General features: G+C 44.0%; 1 protein-coding gene across 1 annotated transcript in view; it reads right to left on the bottom strand.

Moving 5' to 3' along the window:
- Positions 1-8,559: 8,559 nt before the first annotated feature.
- LOC138657564 (vomeronasal type-2 receptor 26-like) overlaps positions 8,560-16,787 on the bottom strand; it is a 38,499-nt gene continuing 30,271 nt past the window's right edge. The window contains exon 4 of the mRNA XM_069745331.1: positions 8,560-9,588. Within this exon, the coding sequence (XP_069601432.1) occupies positions 8,681-9,588 (908 nt within the window). The 3' untranslated portion in view covers positions 8,560-8,680. The remainder of the gene's footprint in view (positions 9,589-16,787) is intronic.

The raw sequence follows: 16,787 nt of genomic DNA, 5'->3' as shown, positions 1-16,787 counted from the left end.
CAGGTGGCATAGCTAGGTACAGGGGTGGGCTCCTCTGCTGAGTAGCAGACAGTGGTAGTTCGCGTACAGTATTAACTGGTCTAAATGGAGGGCAGAGCCCCTGTATATTTTTACTATCATCTATCATTTCAACAAATTTCTATTGGCAGTGCCATTGAAGGATTTAACAGTACAGACTAAACAGTGGTGGAGCAGTGAGACGTAAGTTTTGCAAGTGGTAGAGCACTGTTTGAGCTGGGGTGGAACACTCTCTCGTGGGCGGCGGTACTGACACAGGGCCCCTCATATTACGACGGTGTCTCTGACATTGGGTGTGCACAACCACCGTCAGAGACACTTCATTGTACTATGAGGGACCCTGTGCCAGTGCCATCGCCCAAAAGTGGGCACACCCATCTGTACAGGCAAACGGCACTCTCCTAGATGCTTGCGCCAAGTGGTGACCACGGCCCTGTGGGGGGAGTCAGACCATTTAGGGAGGTATAAAAATGGCCTATGGTGGACATTCAGCTGCTGCAAATGGAGGAATTGGAGCAGTCATTAAGAGGAGGGCAAAAGCAAGACATTTTTCAGGCAAACTACGTGTCAGCAGGGGAAGGTGGGGCAAAATAATTTGAAATCCATAATTGGTTCATTTTCATGAAGGTTAAATCATCAACATTTCGGGGAGCCAGACGAGTCCTTTTTTCAGTCAGTATTGAACCAGCAGCACTGAAAACTCTTTCTGATAGCACACTAGCAGCTGGGCAAGCGAGCTCCTGTAATGCATATGGAGCGCCTCCAGACGCAGGGCCGCGGGGTTCTCTGTACCGGTCCGCTCTGTCTTGGTCCTGGGGTTGTCACATTGGCTGGTCCCAGTCCATGACCCTGCTAAGGGACGTCCAATGAAAGGTGATGAAAGTTTGTCAAGGGTTCGTGACGCCACCTGTGGTATTCGGTCAGGGTGACCGACGCTGCTTGGGGGGTCCACTGGGGTGATGTTATGGCAGCTAGATGGTATACCTTTCCACACGTGAAGTGCTTCCCCAGGGCTTCCCAGTAGTGTAGGTGGTGATAATGTGAGATGCGGATAATAATGAGGACACAGGGTTGCAGTCTCTTTACCTTTTTACTGAAGACTTTGGGATCAGCAATCCAGAGCACTGTCAACAGGGCTGGCTGAGACTGGCCGGTCCGAAGGCACATCCAGAGTTCCCTTTGCAGGTGGAAATCAGTGCCTACCAACTAGCGCCTGTGCGTTGTAGTCCTTCCCTGCTGAGCACCACGGGATAGTTCTCACAACTTTCGTATCTGTTCTTTCTCTTCTCCATCCCCAGTTTATCTGGCTAGGACGCACCTGTATGACGGGAAGGCCTGGAGTTATTCTGGGACCCTAGAGATGCCCCTCTTCCACAGTTGCCCCCTATGTCTGCTTAGGTGATTTAAGGTAGACAGCCAACCTATAATCAACTGTCCTGCCGCTGTTTGAAGTAATGCTTGAAGTCTGTTACTTCCTCGGCGTTCCGGACACCGGCTACGCGCCTCAGTAGGATGTTGCCATTCTCGGGGCACGACTCCTACTGGTTCTATCTCCTTTGTGCTGTGATCTCGTTTCTCGCTTCTCCACAATATACTTCGCTTCGTGTCCTTCCTTAGGATGCCACCGCAAGGTAGTGCAGGCGCGGCTCCGTACCGATCTGTCCTTTCGGCTAGAAACCCACCCGTGACAGGTCCTCCCTGGATCTCTCCCAGGCTGCTTTCTCTCTAACTTCCTATCCAACCCCCAGTTTTACCAGAGTGTGAGGAGTGGCCTAATACATAGTGCATTTTGCTCCCCCTGGTGGCCGGAGTGTGAAGTGAAATGTGTGACTGTGATACCTGGTCAGGTGAACTCCTTTAGTGCAATCAGACATAACATCACTCCCCTTAGTGGCAGAGCGACATTACTGCAACGACCAGGACTCTGGGGCGCTGCACAGATTCTGCCAATTCAGGCCAGGTGTCTATTTTAGATGCCCAGTAATCAAATGGGAATGACCTGTGAAGGAGAACATCGATAAGGAAGGAAAAATAGTTCGTAACCATACTGGACAAATGCAGTCTCCTGTCACTTTCAATCGATGCTGGAGTACCTGTCGTGTCTGCGGTCATTGCAAAATCACTCCACAACCTGATCATAAATCCCCTCTGTCCAACGCCACTTCTGATTTGTGCACCTCTAACACCTCTGCCAATTCTCCCCCTACAGCTCGTGTGAGAACCATCACCGCCACTGTGTGCTGGGAATGCCTGAACCAAACGGTCTACAAGAGTTGCTTGTTTGGTAGCCAGTATTTGCTCATGATTCTCATGTGGCATGATATTTTGTAATTTTCCTTTGTATCGTGGATCCAGGAGGCAGGTCAACCAGTAATCGTCATCGGTCATCATTTTGATAATGCGGGGGTCCCTTTATAGGATACGCAAGGCATACTCAGCCATGTGGGCCAATGTTCCAGGTGTCAATTCACTGCTTGTGCTGGGTTGAGGAGCACTTTCTTGCAAATCAACATCACTTGTGTACCGCAAAAACCCTGTACCTGACCTTGCAACGCCACCAGTTTCTATTGCCCCCTGAGAAGCATCCTCTTCCCATAAATATTCATCCCCATCATCCTCCTCCTCCTCCTCTTTGTTCACCACCTCGTCCAGGAGAGTTCCCTGAGCAGACAATGGCTGACTGTCATCAAGGCTTCCCTCCTCCTCGGCTGCAGACGCCTGCGCCTTAATGTGCGTCAAACTTTGCATCAGCAAACGCATTAGTGGGATGCTCATGCTTATGATGGCGTCGTCTGCACTTACCAGTTTCTTTTTTTTGGACAGAGAAACAAAACTCAGGCCCAGTGTATTTCACTATGCAATGTGAGTGGCAGCAAGTGGCTGGCTGATACACCACAAACTAAGAGGACTGAGGTATATCCACTTTGTGAGAATTTCAATCTCACTTTTTTGGGGGAGACAGCATCACAACTGAGGCACAGTGTGACACACAGCAATGTAAGTGGCAGCAAGTGGCTGGAAGATATCTGATAAAATACAAGGGCTGTAGTACTATTTCTACCTAACTACAATGATCTCAGGACAAGTATGGCAGCAACAATAAGGACTGCTGCACACAAAAGTGTGGACAAATAAGCAAGATAACTGCAGAAAGGAGCAACAGGATTTTGCTTTTAAAAAAGCAGTTGGATTTCACAGCGACGTACAAACAGCAATGCAGCTATCAGGGAGCCTTATAAGGCAGCCTAATAAGCTACAGATCTGATGCACAAAAATATAAATTCCACTGTCCCTGCAAAACAAAGGTGGTGTTAGACAGTGGAAAGCGCTACAGCACAAGCGGTTTGGGGGTTAATCTTCCCTCCCTAATGATATCCCTGCATCTGACGAAGCTGCAGCAACCTCTCCCTATGCTAAGATCGGCAGAAGTAAGATGGCGGTCGGCGTGCACGCCCCTTTATAGCTCCTGTGACACCGCAGAAAGCAAGCTAATCACTGTCATGCCCTTCTCTAAGATGGTGGGGACCGAGACCTATGTCATCATGCTGCCCACACTCTGCGTCCTCCTTCAATGGCTGAAAAATGGTGCTGAAAGCGTCATACGAAACGCAACTTTGGCGCGAAGATCGCCGACCTCATGGCCGATCCCACAGTGGGATCTGGTCGGGTTTCACAAAACCCCAACTTTGTGGCGATTTTTTAATTTGTCCGATCCGTTTCGCTCAACCCTAGTGCTCGCTCATCACTAATCACCATTTCTGAAGGCCTCATGAAAAACTAGGCCCAATGTAAAGGAGTGTGTCTCTTAGACTTCTAATGCCCATACACGCAATGCATGGGTTGATAAATATTTCCCCAAGGGGGATACATTTTTTAAAAATGTACTATGGGCATCATAGACACCCTTGCCAAAAAAATTGACTTTCTGTAGAAGCATGGAATACGTTCAGCGTGGTGATCTAGTGGTGGAGAATGAGGACACATTGCTGAAGGCTTAATGAAAAACTAGGCCCAATTTAATGAGTGTGTCTCCTAGACTTTTAATGCCCATACAACAATCCATGGGCTGACAAACATTTCCCCAAGGGAGATACATTTTTTTTAAATATACTATGGGCATCATAGACACCCTTGCCAAAAATTGTACTGCCTGTAGCGGCACAGAAGAAGTTAAGCCTGGTGATCTAGTGGTGGAGAATGAGGAGACAAAGATAAATCATACTGAAATAAAAAAAAGGATGTGAATCCACTGATTAAAGTAAATAAGAATAGGGAGGGGTGAACACAGGTTCATATATATGGTGCCAGATTGTGTCCAATGAGATATGTTTGTTCCTAGCAACAGCTCAGAGTCAAGGATTTAACAAAAAATATCTAATAGTATTTCAATATGTTCATATTGTAGAGATATACACTGGGTCATAAAAGGATGGTGCAGCGATATTAAAACTGGAATATATAAGAATAAATGGGAAAAATATACGTATATCTCACTTTGATGACAGTTCCCCCTGGGGGAGTTTATTTTGGTTTCTATTTAGCAACGAGCATCTGAAAAACACGTGCACAAAAATTGAGTGACTTTTGCATCGAGGAATACGTTCACCCTGGTGTTGTACTGGTTGTGGATGATGAGGATGAGGATAAGGAGGATAACACCAAACAGACGAAATCAGGAAGCGGATGGCCATGTGTGGTTGGGGAGAGGTGCATGACAATACAGCTCCACAAAAAAGACAATGTATAACAGGTTATGCTTCACTGTTTTCACTTCGTGGTGTACAGAAATCTTGCCCAATCCAGCCCTTGTTCATTTTTATAAGAGTCAGCCTGTCAGCATTTTCAGTTGACAGGCAGATGCGCTTATCTGTTTTAATTCCACCAGCGGCACTCTGACAGAATGCTAGCAGCAGGGAAGGCCAGGACCACCAAGGCGTAGAGAGCCAGTTCATCCCATGCGTCCAGCTTGGATACCCAATAACTAAAAGGCACAGAGGAATCATGGAGGACTTTTGTACGATCTGCAAGGTACTCCCTCAGCCTCTTCCCAAACATTGCACTTCTTGTGACAGCACCCCTTGCCTCTGTGCCGCCACGATGGGAGGGTCTGAGAAAACTGTCCCAGAACTTTGCCATTGTTCCCCTTCCTGAGCTGGATTGTACTTCTATCTTTTTCATTTGGACTCCTTGGTTGTACATCAAACTCTGACATCTGCTGACAGCATTCTCACATGGGAAGAGATGGAAAGTTCTCCTTGTAGCATGGGTCTAGAAGTGTCACCAACCAGTAATGAGCGTAACCAAAAATTTTTATATTGTGAGGGTCACATGAAATAGAGCACAACTTAAAGTCAGGCAAGATTTCCGTGTCCTCACCAACAGGATGACTGACCATGCTGTCCTCCTCCTTCTCATCCTCCTCCTCCTCCCTGTCCTTCGGCCATCCCTGTTGAACTGACGGTATGACAGCTGTGCTTGCAGTAACATCTATAGCGCATGAAAGTAGCTCCTGTTCTTCCTCATCCACCTCCTCCTCATTGCCTACCAATCCACGCTGGGAAGACATGAGGCTGGGCTGAGTGTATTCCCCCTGTATGGTTCCTTGGTCCATGTCCTCGTGCTCTGCCTGCAATGCATCGTCTTTAATTGTGAGCAGAGAGGTCTTCAGAATGCTGAGAAGCGGGGTGGTGATGCTAATTATGGCGTTATTGCCGCTCACCATCTTGGTGCAGTTCTCAAAGTTTTGTAGGATGGTACATATGTCTCACATTAATGTCCACTCCTGAGGTCTTATGTCTGGAGTCTGAACTAAATATCGATGGCCTTGTTGATGTTGGCAGTCAACAACTGCCCTCTTCTGTTCACAAATACTTTCCAACATATGCAGCATAGAGTTCCAACCCCTGGGGACATCACACACCAGTTGGTGAGCCGGAAGCTGCAAATGCTGCTGAAGCATGGCAAGAGTGGCTGAAGCTATAGCTTACTTTCTAAAATGGGCAGAGAGACGGCGTACTTTCACTAGCAGGTCCGGCAGCTCCAGGTAGCTTTTCAGAAAATGTTGAACCACGAGGTTAAGCACATGGGCCAGGCAAGGTACATGTGTGAGCTCACCTTGTCTCAGAGCCCCACCAGGTTATGGCCATTGTCACACACGACCATGCCTGTCTGTAGGTTCAGCGGTGTCATCCAAATATCTGATTGATCTTTCAGCGCTGTCCACAACTCTTCTGCATTGTGCAGTTTGTCACCTATGTAGATTAGCTTCAGCACAGCCTGTTGCTGCTTGGCTGAGGAAGTGCTGCAGTGCTTTCAGCTTCTGACTGATGTGTTGATTTCAGAGATGGAGACTGAAGAGTAGGACGAGGAGGAGGTGCAGGAGCTGTAGACTGTGGGGGCAACCCTGATTGATGTAGGGCCTGCAATCATTGGTGTGATGTGGATGTGTTCCATCCCAAGGTCCGACTGGGTCCCGGCTTCCACTATGTTAACCCAGTGTGCCGTCAGTGAGATGTACCATCCCTGGCCACAAGCATGTGTTCAGTTGTCTGTGGTTAGGTGGACTTTCCCAGTAACAGCATCATTGAGTGCATTGGTAATGCGGCACACCAGGAGAAATAGTGGCTACTAAAGACTGAGTACCTTGGGATGGCCGCCATCAGGTTGCAGAAAGCTTCTATCTCAACGAGCCTAAAAGGTAACATTTCGAGCGCAAGCAGAAGAGAAATGTTAGAATTTAGGACTGTGGCCTGTGTGACATTGGCTGGGTATTTCCGTTTGCATTCCAATAACTGAGGTAAAGACAACTGAAGGCTCTGCTGGGACATAGATGTGGACGGGCTTGTTGATGGTGCTTCATGACTGTGGGCAACAACAGGTGCAGGGCTAAAGGCATCTCCACATGCATGGTGGATTGGGGATTGGCTTCTACGCAAAACAGTGGAAGAAGCAGTTGTGTCACCTGCAGACAGTGTTCCTGGAGCATGGGGTTCGGCCCACAAAATCTGGTGCTTTGCTGCCATGTGCCTGATCATGCTGGTGGTGGTCAAGCTGGTTGTTTTGCTACCCCTGCAGATGTATAGAATTATAGAGTATCAGACAGCAAAAAAGGGGTCCACCGGCCTAGAATTACCAAACTTGGAGCTTGCAGATATATGCGGGCTCTCACGGAAATACCACACTGGCAAATCTGTGGCTTTTTTCTATTTTTTGAAGCAAAATAGTGCTGTATAGATTTAGAGTATCAGAGAGCAAAAAAAGGGGTCCACCGGCCTACAATGCCCAAACTTGGACCTCGCAGATATATGAAAGCTGTTACGGAAATACCAAACTGGCAAATATGTGGCCTGTATTTTTTTTTTTAAATGCCAAATAGTGCTGTATATAATTAGAGAAAAAGACAGCAAAAACAGGGGCAAAATGGCCTAAAATGCCAAAACTTGGAGCACTCAGATATTTGAGGGCTGTCACGGAAATACCACACTGGCAAATATGTGCGCTTGGTCTCTTATACTCGGGATGTGTGGCCAAGCAAATCACTGCACGACCACAATAAAGATGACTGCGGCGTTTTATGGCATGGCAGATAATCCCTACACCATGATGGGGTCTCTAAAGTCCGCCAAAAATGCTGGGTGGAGACACCAGCTACTGCCGAGTAATCCCGGAAATGCTCAGTGCTCGCCGAGTACACCGAGCATAGTGATACTCGGGCGAGTAACGAGCAGTGGCGAGCACGTTCGCTCATCACTATAAATAAGCGATGTACATGTCTAGATGGTAAGATAATACCTGAAGTGCGTGAGTAGGACAGATAGAAGGGTAAGTGAAACTTCATGACATTGATAAAATCAATACCATCCTATATGGATAGAATATATTTTGTGTTCCTAACATATCCTGGTAGATCTCTGACCAAAACACTACAAATACACATCCACCCAGGAACTAAGTTATTCCCTTACACTATTAATACTCACAATTAGTGGTCTGAGGGTAGAGGGAAATAACCTTTGTGTATTCTGGGGTGATATGCTGATACCACAGCTAATTCCACAAATATATTATTCACTAATTTATCAGTGAGAACACCACATAATAAATTTTCCCTTAGAAGTAGCGAGATTATTTAAAAAAAAAAAAAAAAAAACATAGGGTCAAAACTAAGTCTCTGACAAATAGTGTTTTGGAGAATAAACATGTTGAGTTACTCATTAAGACAACCACACCACCACCCTTGTCAGTTGGTCTGATGAGAAGTTCGATATTATTAATTTGTTTTTCAATGATTATTTTCTCTTGATCGCGGATAATATGAGCAAATTAATTGACGACAACCTTAATCTTGTCTCATTGCATACAGCCGGTTCAACTAAGAAAATAAATAAATATATGAGCTCGTATGAAATTCCTTTAAAATTTACACAAAAAATCTAAATGACAAATAACTGATTTAAAAGTTCTTTAAGATAGAAGTTATGCATGTCACCTTAAGATGTTCCCAGGTAAGGAAATTGTCACAATAAAATGCTTTAATACTTGGCATATATATTTGCATATTTATTTATTCATTTACATACGTTATTTTATACGATGTGATTTCCCTCTAAATGGTATTACGCAAGTTATATTATTTTCTAATTGCTATACAATTTTGAGAACACTATTTTTTATTCTTACAAAGCAGGGCAGTTTTTGTATTCATTTCAGATTTAAATAAGATAATATAACATTTAGGGAAAAAGACGCAAACTAAAAGTCCACAGCTGGAAGCTAGAACAGCGAAAATCTCCACAGCCACAGTATATTTCCCCTTGGTGCTCAGATAAGCTGGGATCATGGCGATCCAGACACTTATGAACACCAGCATGCTGAAGGTGATGTACTTGGCCTCGTTAAAAGTGTCTGGTAATGTCCTCACCATGAAAGCCAGAACGAAGCTCACAGCTGCCAGGAGCCCCATATAGCCTAATACAGAATAGAACCCAATAATTGAACCTTCATTACACTGAATGATAATCTTTCCCTGATAAGATTGAGTGTCCAGATCCTTGAAAGGGGGAGAGATTGATAGCCAGATAACACAGATAACAGCTTGGATTGATGAACCCAACAAAACGATAGAATAGGGCAGTTTCACACCCAACAATTTTCTCCAAGCCCTTCCAGGTTTGGTGGATTTAAAAGCGACATAAACAATGAGAGTCTTGGCGAGAAGGGAAGAGATGGCTAGAGAGAAAGTGATTCCAAAAGTGGTCTCGCGAAGTCTGCAAGTCACATTAATTGGACAACCAAGAAACAAGAAAACAGAGAGGAAGCTGAGAATGATGGAGACGAGTAGAAGGTAACTCAGGTTCTGGTTATTGGCTTTAACAATGGGGGTGTCTCTATAAGAAATGAATATTCCAAATATCAAACTAGTGACGAGACAACCAAAAACTGAGAGGAATGAAAAAACAGCAGCAATTGTGTCATTTTGATAAGAAATAAATTCTATTATCTTTGGCTGACATTGGTCTCTTTTCTCATTTGGCCATTCATCACTTGGACATTTAATACAGTTGTCACTGTCTAAAGAAAGCAAAAACATAGAAACTTGTTAGTGTCATCATTTTCCTTAGTACCTTCAAACTATATCCATATTTACAGTAGGGGTATATTCACTTCTGGCCTTCTTCACACTTCCACTTTGTATGTCCGTATACCATTTTTAATAAAAAAAAGTGTGAAACAACTGAAAATATGTCTTATATTCTAGGTTCTTCAAAGTAGCCACCTTTGGCTTGGAAGACTGCTTTGCACACTCTTGGCATTCTCTTGATGAGCTTCAAGAGGTAGTCACCGGAAATGGTTTTCACTTCACAGGTGTGCCCTGTCAAGTTTAATAGGTGAGATTTTTTGCCTTATAAATGGGGTTGGGACCATCAGTTGTGTTGAGCAGAAGTCTGGTGGATACACAGCTGATAGTCCTACTGAATAGACTACTAGAATTTGTATTATGGCAAGTAAAAGCACCTAAGTAAAGAAAAATAAGTGGCCATAATTACTTTAAGAAATGAAGGCCAGTCAGTCCGAAAAATTGGGAAAACTTTGAAAGTGTCCCCAAGTGCAGTTGCAGAAACCATCAAGCGCTACAAAGAAACTGGCTCACATGAGGACCGCCCCAGGAAAGGAAGACCAAGAGTCACCTCTGCTTCTGAGGATAAGTTTATCCGAGTCACCAGCCTCAGAAATCGCAGGTTAACAGCAGCTCAGATTAGAGACCAGGTCAATGCCACACAGAGTTCTAGCAGCAGACACATCTCTACAACAACTGTTAAGAGGAGACTTTGTGCAGCAGGCCTTCATGGTAAAATAACTGCTAGGAAACCACTGCTAAGGACAGTCAACAAGCAGAAGAGACTTGTTTGGGCTAAAGAACACAAGGAATGGACATTAGACCAGTGGAAATCTGTGCTTTGCTCTGATGAGTCCAAATTTGAGATCTTTGGTTCCAACCACTGTGTCTTTGTGCGACGCAGAAAAGGTGAACAGATGCACTCTACATGCCTGGTTCCCACCGTGAAGCATGGAGGAGGAGGTGTGATGGTGTGGGGGTGCTTTGCTGGTGACACTGTTGAGGATTTATTCAAAATTGAAGGCATACTGAACCAGCATGGCTACCACAGCATCTTGCAGCGGCATGCTATTTCATCCGGTTTGTGTTTAGTTGGACCATCATTTATTTTTCAACAGGACAATGACCCCAAACACACCTCCAGGCTGGGTAAGGGCTATTTGACCAAGAAGGAGAGTGATGGGGTGCTACGCCAGATGACCTGGCCTCCAGAGTCACCAGACCTGAACCATATCGAGATAGTTTGGGGTGAGCTGGACCGCAGAGTGAAGGCAAAAGGGCCAACAAGTACTAAGCATCTCTGGGAACTCCTTCAAGATTGTTGGAAGACCATTCCCGGTGACTACCTCTTGAAGCTCATCAAGAGAATGCCAAAAGTGTGCAAAGCAGTCATCAAAGCAAAAGGTGGCTACTTTGAAGAACCTAGAATATAGGACATAATTTCAGTTGTTTTACACTTTTTTGTTAAGTATATAATTCCACATGTGTTAATTCATAGTTTTGATGCCTTTACAATTTTCATAGTTGTGAAAATACAGAAAAATATTTAAATGAGAAGGTGTGTCCAAACTTTGCTCTGTACTGTGTATATATATATATATATATATATATATATATACAGGTCCTTCTCAAAAAATTAGCATATAGTGTTAAATTTCATTATTTACCATAATGTAATGATTACAATTAAACTTTCATATATTATAGATTCATTATCCACCAACTGAAATTTGTCAGGTCTTTTATTGTTTTAATACTGATGATTTTGGCATACAACTCCTGATAACCCAAAAAACCTGTCTCAATAAATTAGCATATCAAGAAAAGGTTCTCTAAACGACCTATTACCCTAATCTTCTGAATCAACTAATTAACTCTAAACACATGCAAAAGATACCTGAGGCTTTTATAAACTCCCTGCCTGGTTCATTACTCAAAACCTCCATCATGGGTAAGACTAGCGACCTGACAGATGTCAAGAAGGCCATCATTGACACCCTCAAGCAAGAGGGTAAGACCCAGAAAGAAATTTCTCAACAAACAGGCTGTTCCCAGAGTGCTGTATCAAGGCACCTCAATGGTAAGTCTGTTGGAAGGAAACAATGTGGCAGAAAACGCTGTACAACGAGAAGAGGAGACCGGACCCTGAGGAAGATTGTGGAGAAGGACCGATTCCAGACCTTGGGGAACCTGAGGAAGCAGTGGACTGAGTCTGGTGTGGAAACATCCAGAGCCACCGTGCACAGGCGTGTGCAGGAAATGGGCTACAGGTGCCGCATTCCCCAGGTAAAGCCACTTTTGAACCATAAACAGCGGCAGAGGCGCCTGACCTGGGCTACAGAGAAGCAGCACTGGACTGTTGCTAAGTGGTCCCAAGTACTTTTTTCTGATGAAAGCAAATTTTGCATGTCATTCGGAAATCAAGGTGCCAGAGTCTGGAGGAAGACTGGGGAGAAGGAAATGCCAAAATGCCTGAAGTCCAGTGTCAAGTACCCACAGTCAGTGATGGTGTGGGGTGCCATGTCAGCTGCTGGTGTTGGTCCACTGTGTTTCATCAAGGGCAGGGTCAATGCAGCTAGCTATCAGGAGATTTTGGAGCACTTCATGCTTCCATCGGCTGAAATGCTTTATGGAGATGAAGATTTCATTTTTCAGCACGACCTGGCACCTGCTCACAGTGCCAAAACCACTGGTAAATGGTTTACTGACCATGGTATTACTGTGCTCAATTGGCCTGCCAACTCTCCTGACCTGAACCCCATAGAGAATCTGTGGGATATTGTGAAGAGAAAGTTGAGAGACGCAAGACCCAACACTCTGGATGAGCTTAAGGCCGCTATTGAAGCATCCTGGGCCTCCATAACATCTCAGCAGTGTCACAGGCTGATTGCCTCCATGCCACGCCGCATTGAAGCAGTCATTTCTGTCAAAGGATTCCCGACCAAGTATTGAGTGCATAACTGATTATTATTTGTTGGTTTTTTGTTTGTTATTAAAAAACACTTTTATTTGATTGGATGGGTGAAATATGCTAATTTATTGAGACAGGTTTTTTGGGTTATCAGGAGTTGTATGCCAAAATCATCAGTATTAAAACAATAAAAGACCTGACAAATTTCAGTTGGTGGATAATGAATCTATAATATATGAAAGTTTAATTGTAATCATTACATTATGGTAAATAATGAAATTTAACACTATATGCTAATTTTTTGAGAAGGACCTGTAGATATATATACCATTATACATATATAATATTATATATATTATACATATATACATACCTTTGATACCATTATAAACTTAATATAAGAATTAGAGATGAGTGACTCAATCTGTGGAGGATCAAGTTTTGAGTTAAATTTCCTGAAATTTGCCGTTTTACTCAAATTTGAACATTTTGAGATTCAATCTGCAGTTAAAAAAATAAAAGTAAAATCTTGTGTGATTTAATTTCACATACTGCTGAATCACCAGACAATGGGTTGTCAATTTGCCATGCTGCCATACAGGCCTTTAATAATGCACTGCCGCTAAGACACCTTGTAGGGGTAAGTACCTGGATAAGTCTGTCTCTTCTGTAGTGTTTAAAGGAGCGATTTGAAGTCAAACAAAATTTCATTTTGAATCCCTGTCTATTTAGTGCTGTAATCTAAGCAATTTTCAAAAAATAATTGTAACAATAATAATAATCTAATAATGTAACATGTAGTGATGGGCGAACTTCCCGATGTTCGGGATCAGCGGATTCGCCTGAGTTTTTCTGTAAAGTTCGAGTTCGGGGCCAGAGATGATGAGAATTTGAGTCCGAACCCCGGGATTGCTTGACACTCGCTGTACTACCATAGCCATTTTGGTTCTGGCACTACTGTGATTGGCTGGCCGTATTACATCATCAAGGGTTAAAAAAGGACAGGCGCCTTGATGCTCCGCACACTGACGCCACTTCAAAGCTCAGGGACAGGTTTCATTGGAGGGAGAAAGTGCTTGTCCAGAGCTGTGTGTGATACCGGAGCGGATACTGAGCCATCATACTAACAGTCCTTCTAAAGGTTAATCCTGTTCTTAGCTGCATGATTTGCGGCTGCTAGACAGCCTGAATACATGTGGGGATTTCCTATCAAACAGGCAACCCCCACATGTATTCAGGCTATCTAGCAGCCACAAATCATCCAGCTGCAGTGACACAAACTAAATCTCCGAGCACGCCCAAGATACTCGGAGAACACCCGAAAATGCTTGGAAATCTCGAGTAACGAGCACACTTGCTCATCACTGCTCTAGTGTTCATACTAGTGCTAATGGTGAAGCAAGCACCATACTAACAGTCCTTTTAATGGCTAATCCTGTGCTGTTCTCATTGAATTAGATACATTCTGCATTTAGCCTAGGGATAGTTACAGGAGCAGGGAGAGTGGTAGAATATAGGCTCTAGGCAGAGCTGAGGGCTTCACAGTATGATGCTAAATATTTAGCTGCTCTATGTGACAAGATTTTATTTGGAACGGTGAAAAAATTGGTTATATTGTCATCCATAGAGTATTTTGTGCTTTGTGGTACATTTCTTTGGTATATAACACTGTAAAAAAAAGCATTGAAATTTTTTTTCTGGATTCAATTACTCATCCATTCACTGTGTGCAGAATTATTAGGCAAGTTGCATTTTGATCACATGATACTTTTTATACATATTGTCCTACTCCAAGCTGTTCAGGCTTGAGAGACAACTACCAGTTAAGTAAATCAGGTGATGTGCATCTCTGTAATGAGGAGGGGTGTTGTCTAATGACATCAAAAACCTATATAAGGTGTGCTTAATTATTAGGCAACTTCCTTTCCTTTGGCAAAATGGGTCAGAAGAGAAATTTAACGGCTCTGAAAAGTCCAAAATTGTGAGATGTCTTGCAGAGGGATGCAGCAGTCTTGAAATTGCCAAACTTTTGAAGCGTGATCACCGAACAATTAAGCGTTTCATGGCAAATAGCTAACAGATCACAAGCAGGGCCGTATTTAGAGTTTCTGCTGCACTAGGCACTTTTAGCGTTGCCTCCCCTTTGGTGAGTATGACACTATCGGCAGTGACTTTGGCAGGAATTGCTGATGGGAAAGTCGCCTTTTGCAGCAGATCGGGCAGTTTTTCCGCATCTGCCGCATAACGGATCACTTACGGCAACACTGTGTTTGGCTTCATTCATTCCCTATGGGATTTGCGGCACTTGCTGTGATCTGGCAAATGTGGTACCATACCTCCCATCTTTTGAAGAAGGTAAAGAGGTATAAAGGTTGTGGTGCATGTAGTGCGCCGCGGCAAATTTTAGGCCACGCCTCTGACCACACCTAATTCACAACTAGTCACACCCATATCCAAGTCCCAACCACACCCATTTAGCACTGCTGATCACACTGTTTCATATACAATAATTATAACCCCCCAAAAATATGACCACACAGTGCTCCATACTGTATAAAGGCCACACATGATGCTCAATACTGTATAATGGCTATGCAGTGCTCCACATACTGTATAATGGCTCTACATGATGCTCCATACTGTATAATGGCTGCACAGTGCTCCATACTGTATAATGGCCCCACATGATGCTCCATACTGTATAATGACCACACATGATGCTCAATACTGTATAATGGCTCTACATGATGCTCCATACTGTATAATGGCCACACAGTGCTCCATACTGTATAATGGCCACTCATGATGCTCAATACTGTATAATGGCCATTGGCCACACATGATGCTCCATACTGTATAATGACCACACATGATGCTCCATACTGTATAATGACCCCACATGATGTTGAATACTGTATAATGGCTCCACATGATGCTCAATAATGTATAATGGCCAAACATGATGCTCAATACTGTATAATGGCCACACATGATGCTCCATACTTTATAATGGCCACACATGATGCTCCATACTGTATAATGGCCACACATGATGCTCCATACAGTATAATGACCCCACATGATGCTCCACATTGTATAATGGCCACACATGATGCTCCATACTTTATAATGGCCACACATGATGCTCCATACGGTATAATGACCCCACATGATGCTCCATACTGAATAATGGCCACACATGATGCTCAATACTGTATAATGGCAACACATGATGCTCCATACTTTATAATGACCCCACATGATGCTCCATACTGTATAATGGCCACACATGATGCTCCATACTTTATAATGGCCACACATGATGCTCCATACTGTATAATGGCTGTTGTGAATTCTGTTGTCGAACTCCCTCCTGTGGTCGTGAATGGTACTTCGGCGAGTTCTGTCCATGGACTCCCTCTGGTGGCTGTGAGTGAAGCTGCTGCTTCTGAGGTTCCTTACACAGGTGACGTGGTTTATCCTTTGGTTGGCTGCTCTATTTAACTCCACTCAGATCGTTACTCCATGCCAGCTGTCAATGTTCCTGCATTGGTTCAGTTCGCTCTTGGATCTTTCTGGTGACCTGTCTTCTCCAGCAGAAGCTAAGTTCCTGATAGTTATTATTTGTTCATTGTTTCCTTGTCCAGCTGGATATCATGATTTTGTCTTGCTAGCTGGAAGCTCTGGGATGCAGAGTGGCATCTCCGCACCGTTAGTCAGTGCGGAGGTCTGTTTGCACACTCTGCGTGGTCTTTTGTAGTTTTTTGTGCTAACCGCAAAGATACCTTTCCTATCCTCTGTCTGTTTAGTAAGTCTGGCCACCCTTTGCTGAAACCTGTTTCATTTTTGCGTTTGTGACTTTCATCTTTTCTCACAGTCAATATATGTGGGGGGCTGCCTTTTCCTTTGGGGAATTTCTCTGAGGCAAGGTAGGCTTTATTTTCTATCTCTAGGGCTAGCTAGCTCTTAGGCTGTGAAGAGGCGTCTAGGGAGAGTCAGGAACGCTCCACGGCTATTTCTAGTTGTGGTGATAGGATTAGGGTCTGCGGTCAGCAGAGCTCCCACATCCCAGAGCTTGTCCTGTGTGAGTTTAACTATCAGGTCGTGCCGGGTGCTCCTAACCACCAGGTCCATAACCGTACAGCTGGCCCAAAGTATTAATGCATCTCAATAGAGGGATAAGAGAAGTTCTGAGACCATTTTTTTTTCCTTTGCACTGTGTTTTGTCTTTCTTTTCCCCTA

This window comes from Ranitomeya imitator, chromosome 1, assembly GCF_032444005.1.
Source record: "Ranitomeya imitator isolate aRanImi1 chromosome 1, aRanImi1.pri, whole genome shotgun sequence".
Classification (NCBI taxonomy): Eukaryota; Metazoa; Chordata; class Amphibia; order Anura; family Dendrobatidae; genus Ranitomeya; species Ranitomeya imitator.
Note: the sequence above shows the minus strand (reverse complement) of the source record. Positions and strands in the feature narration are given on the sequence as shown.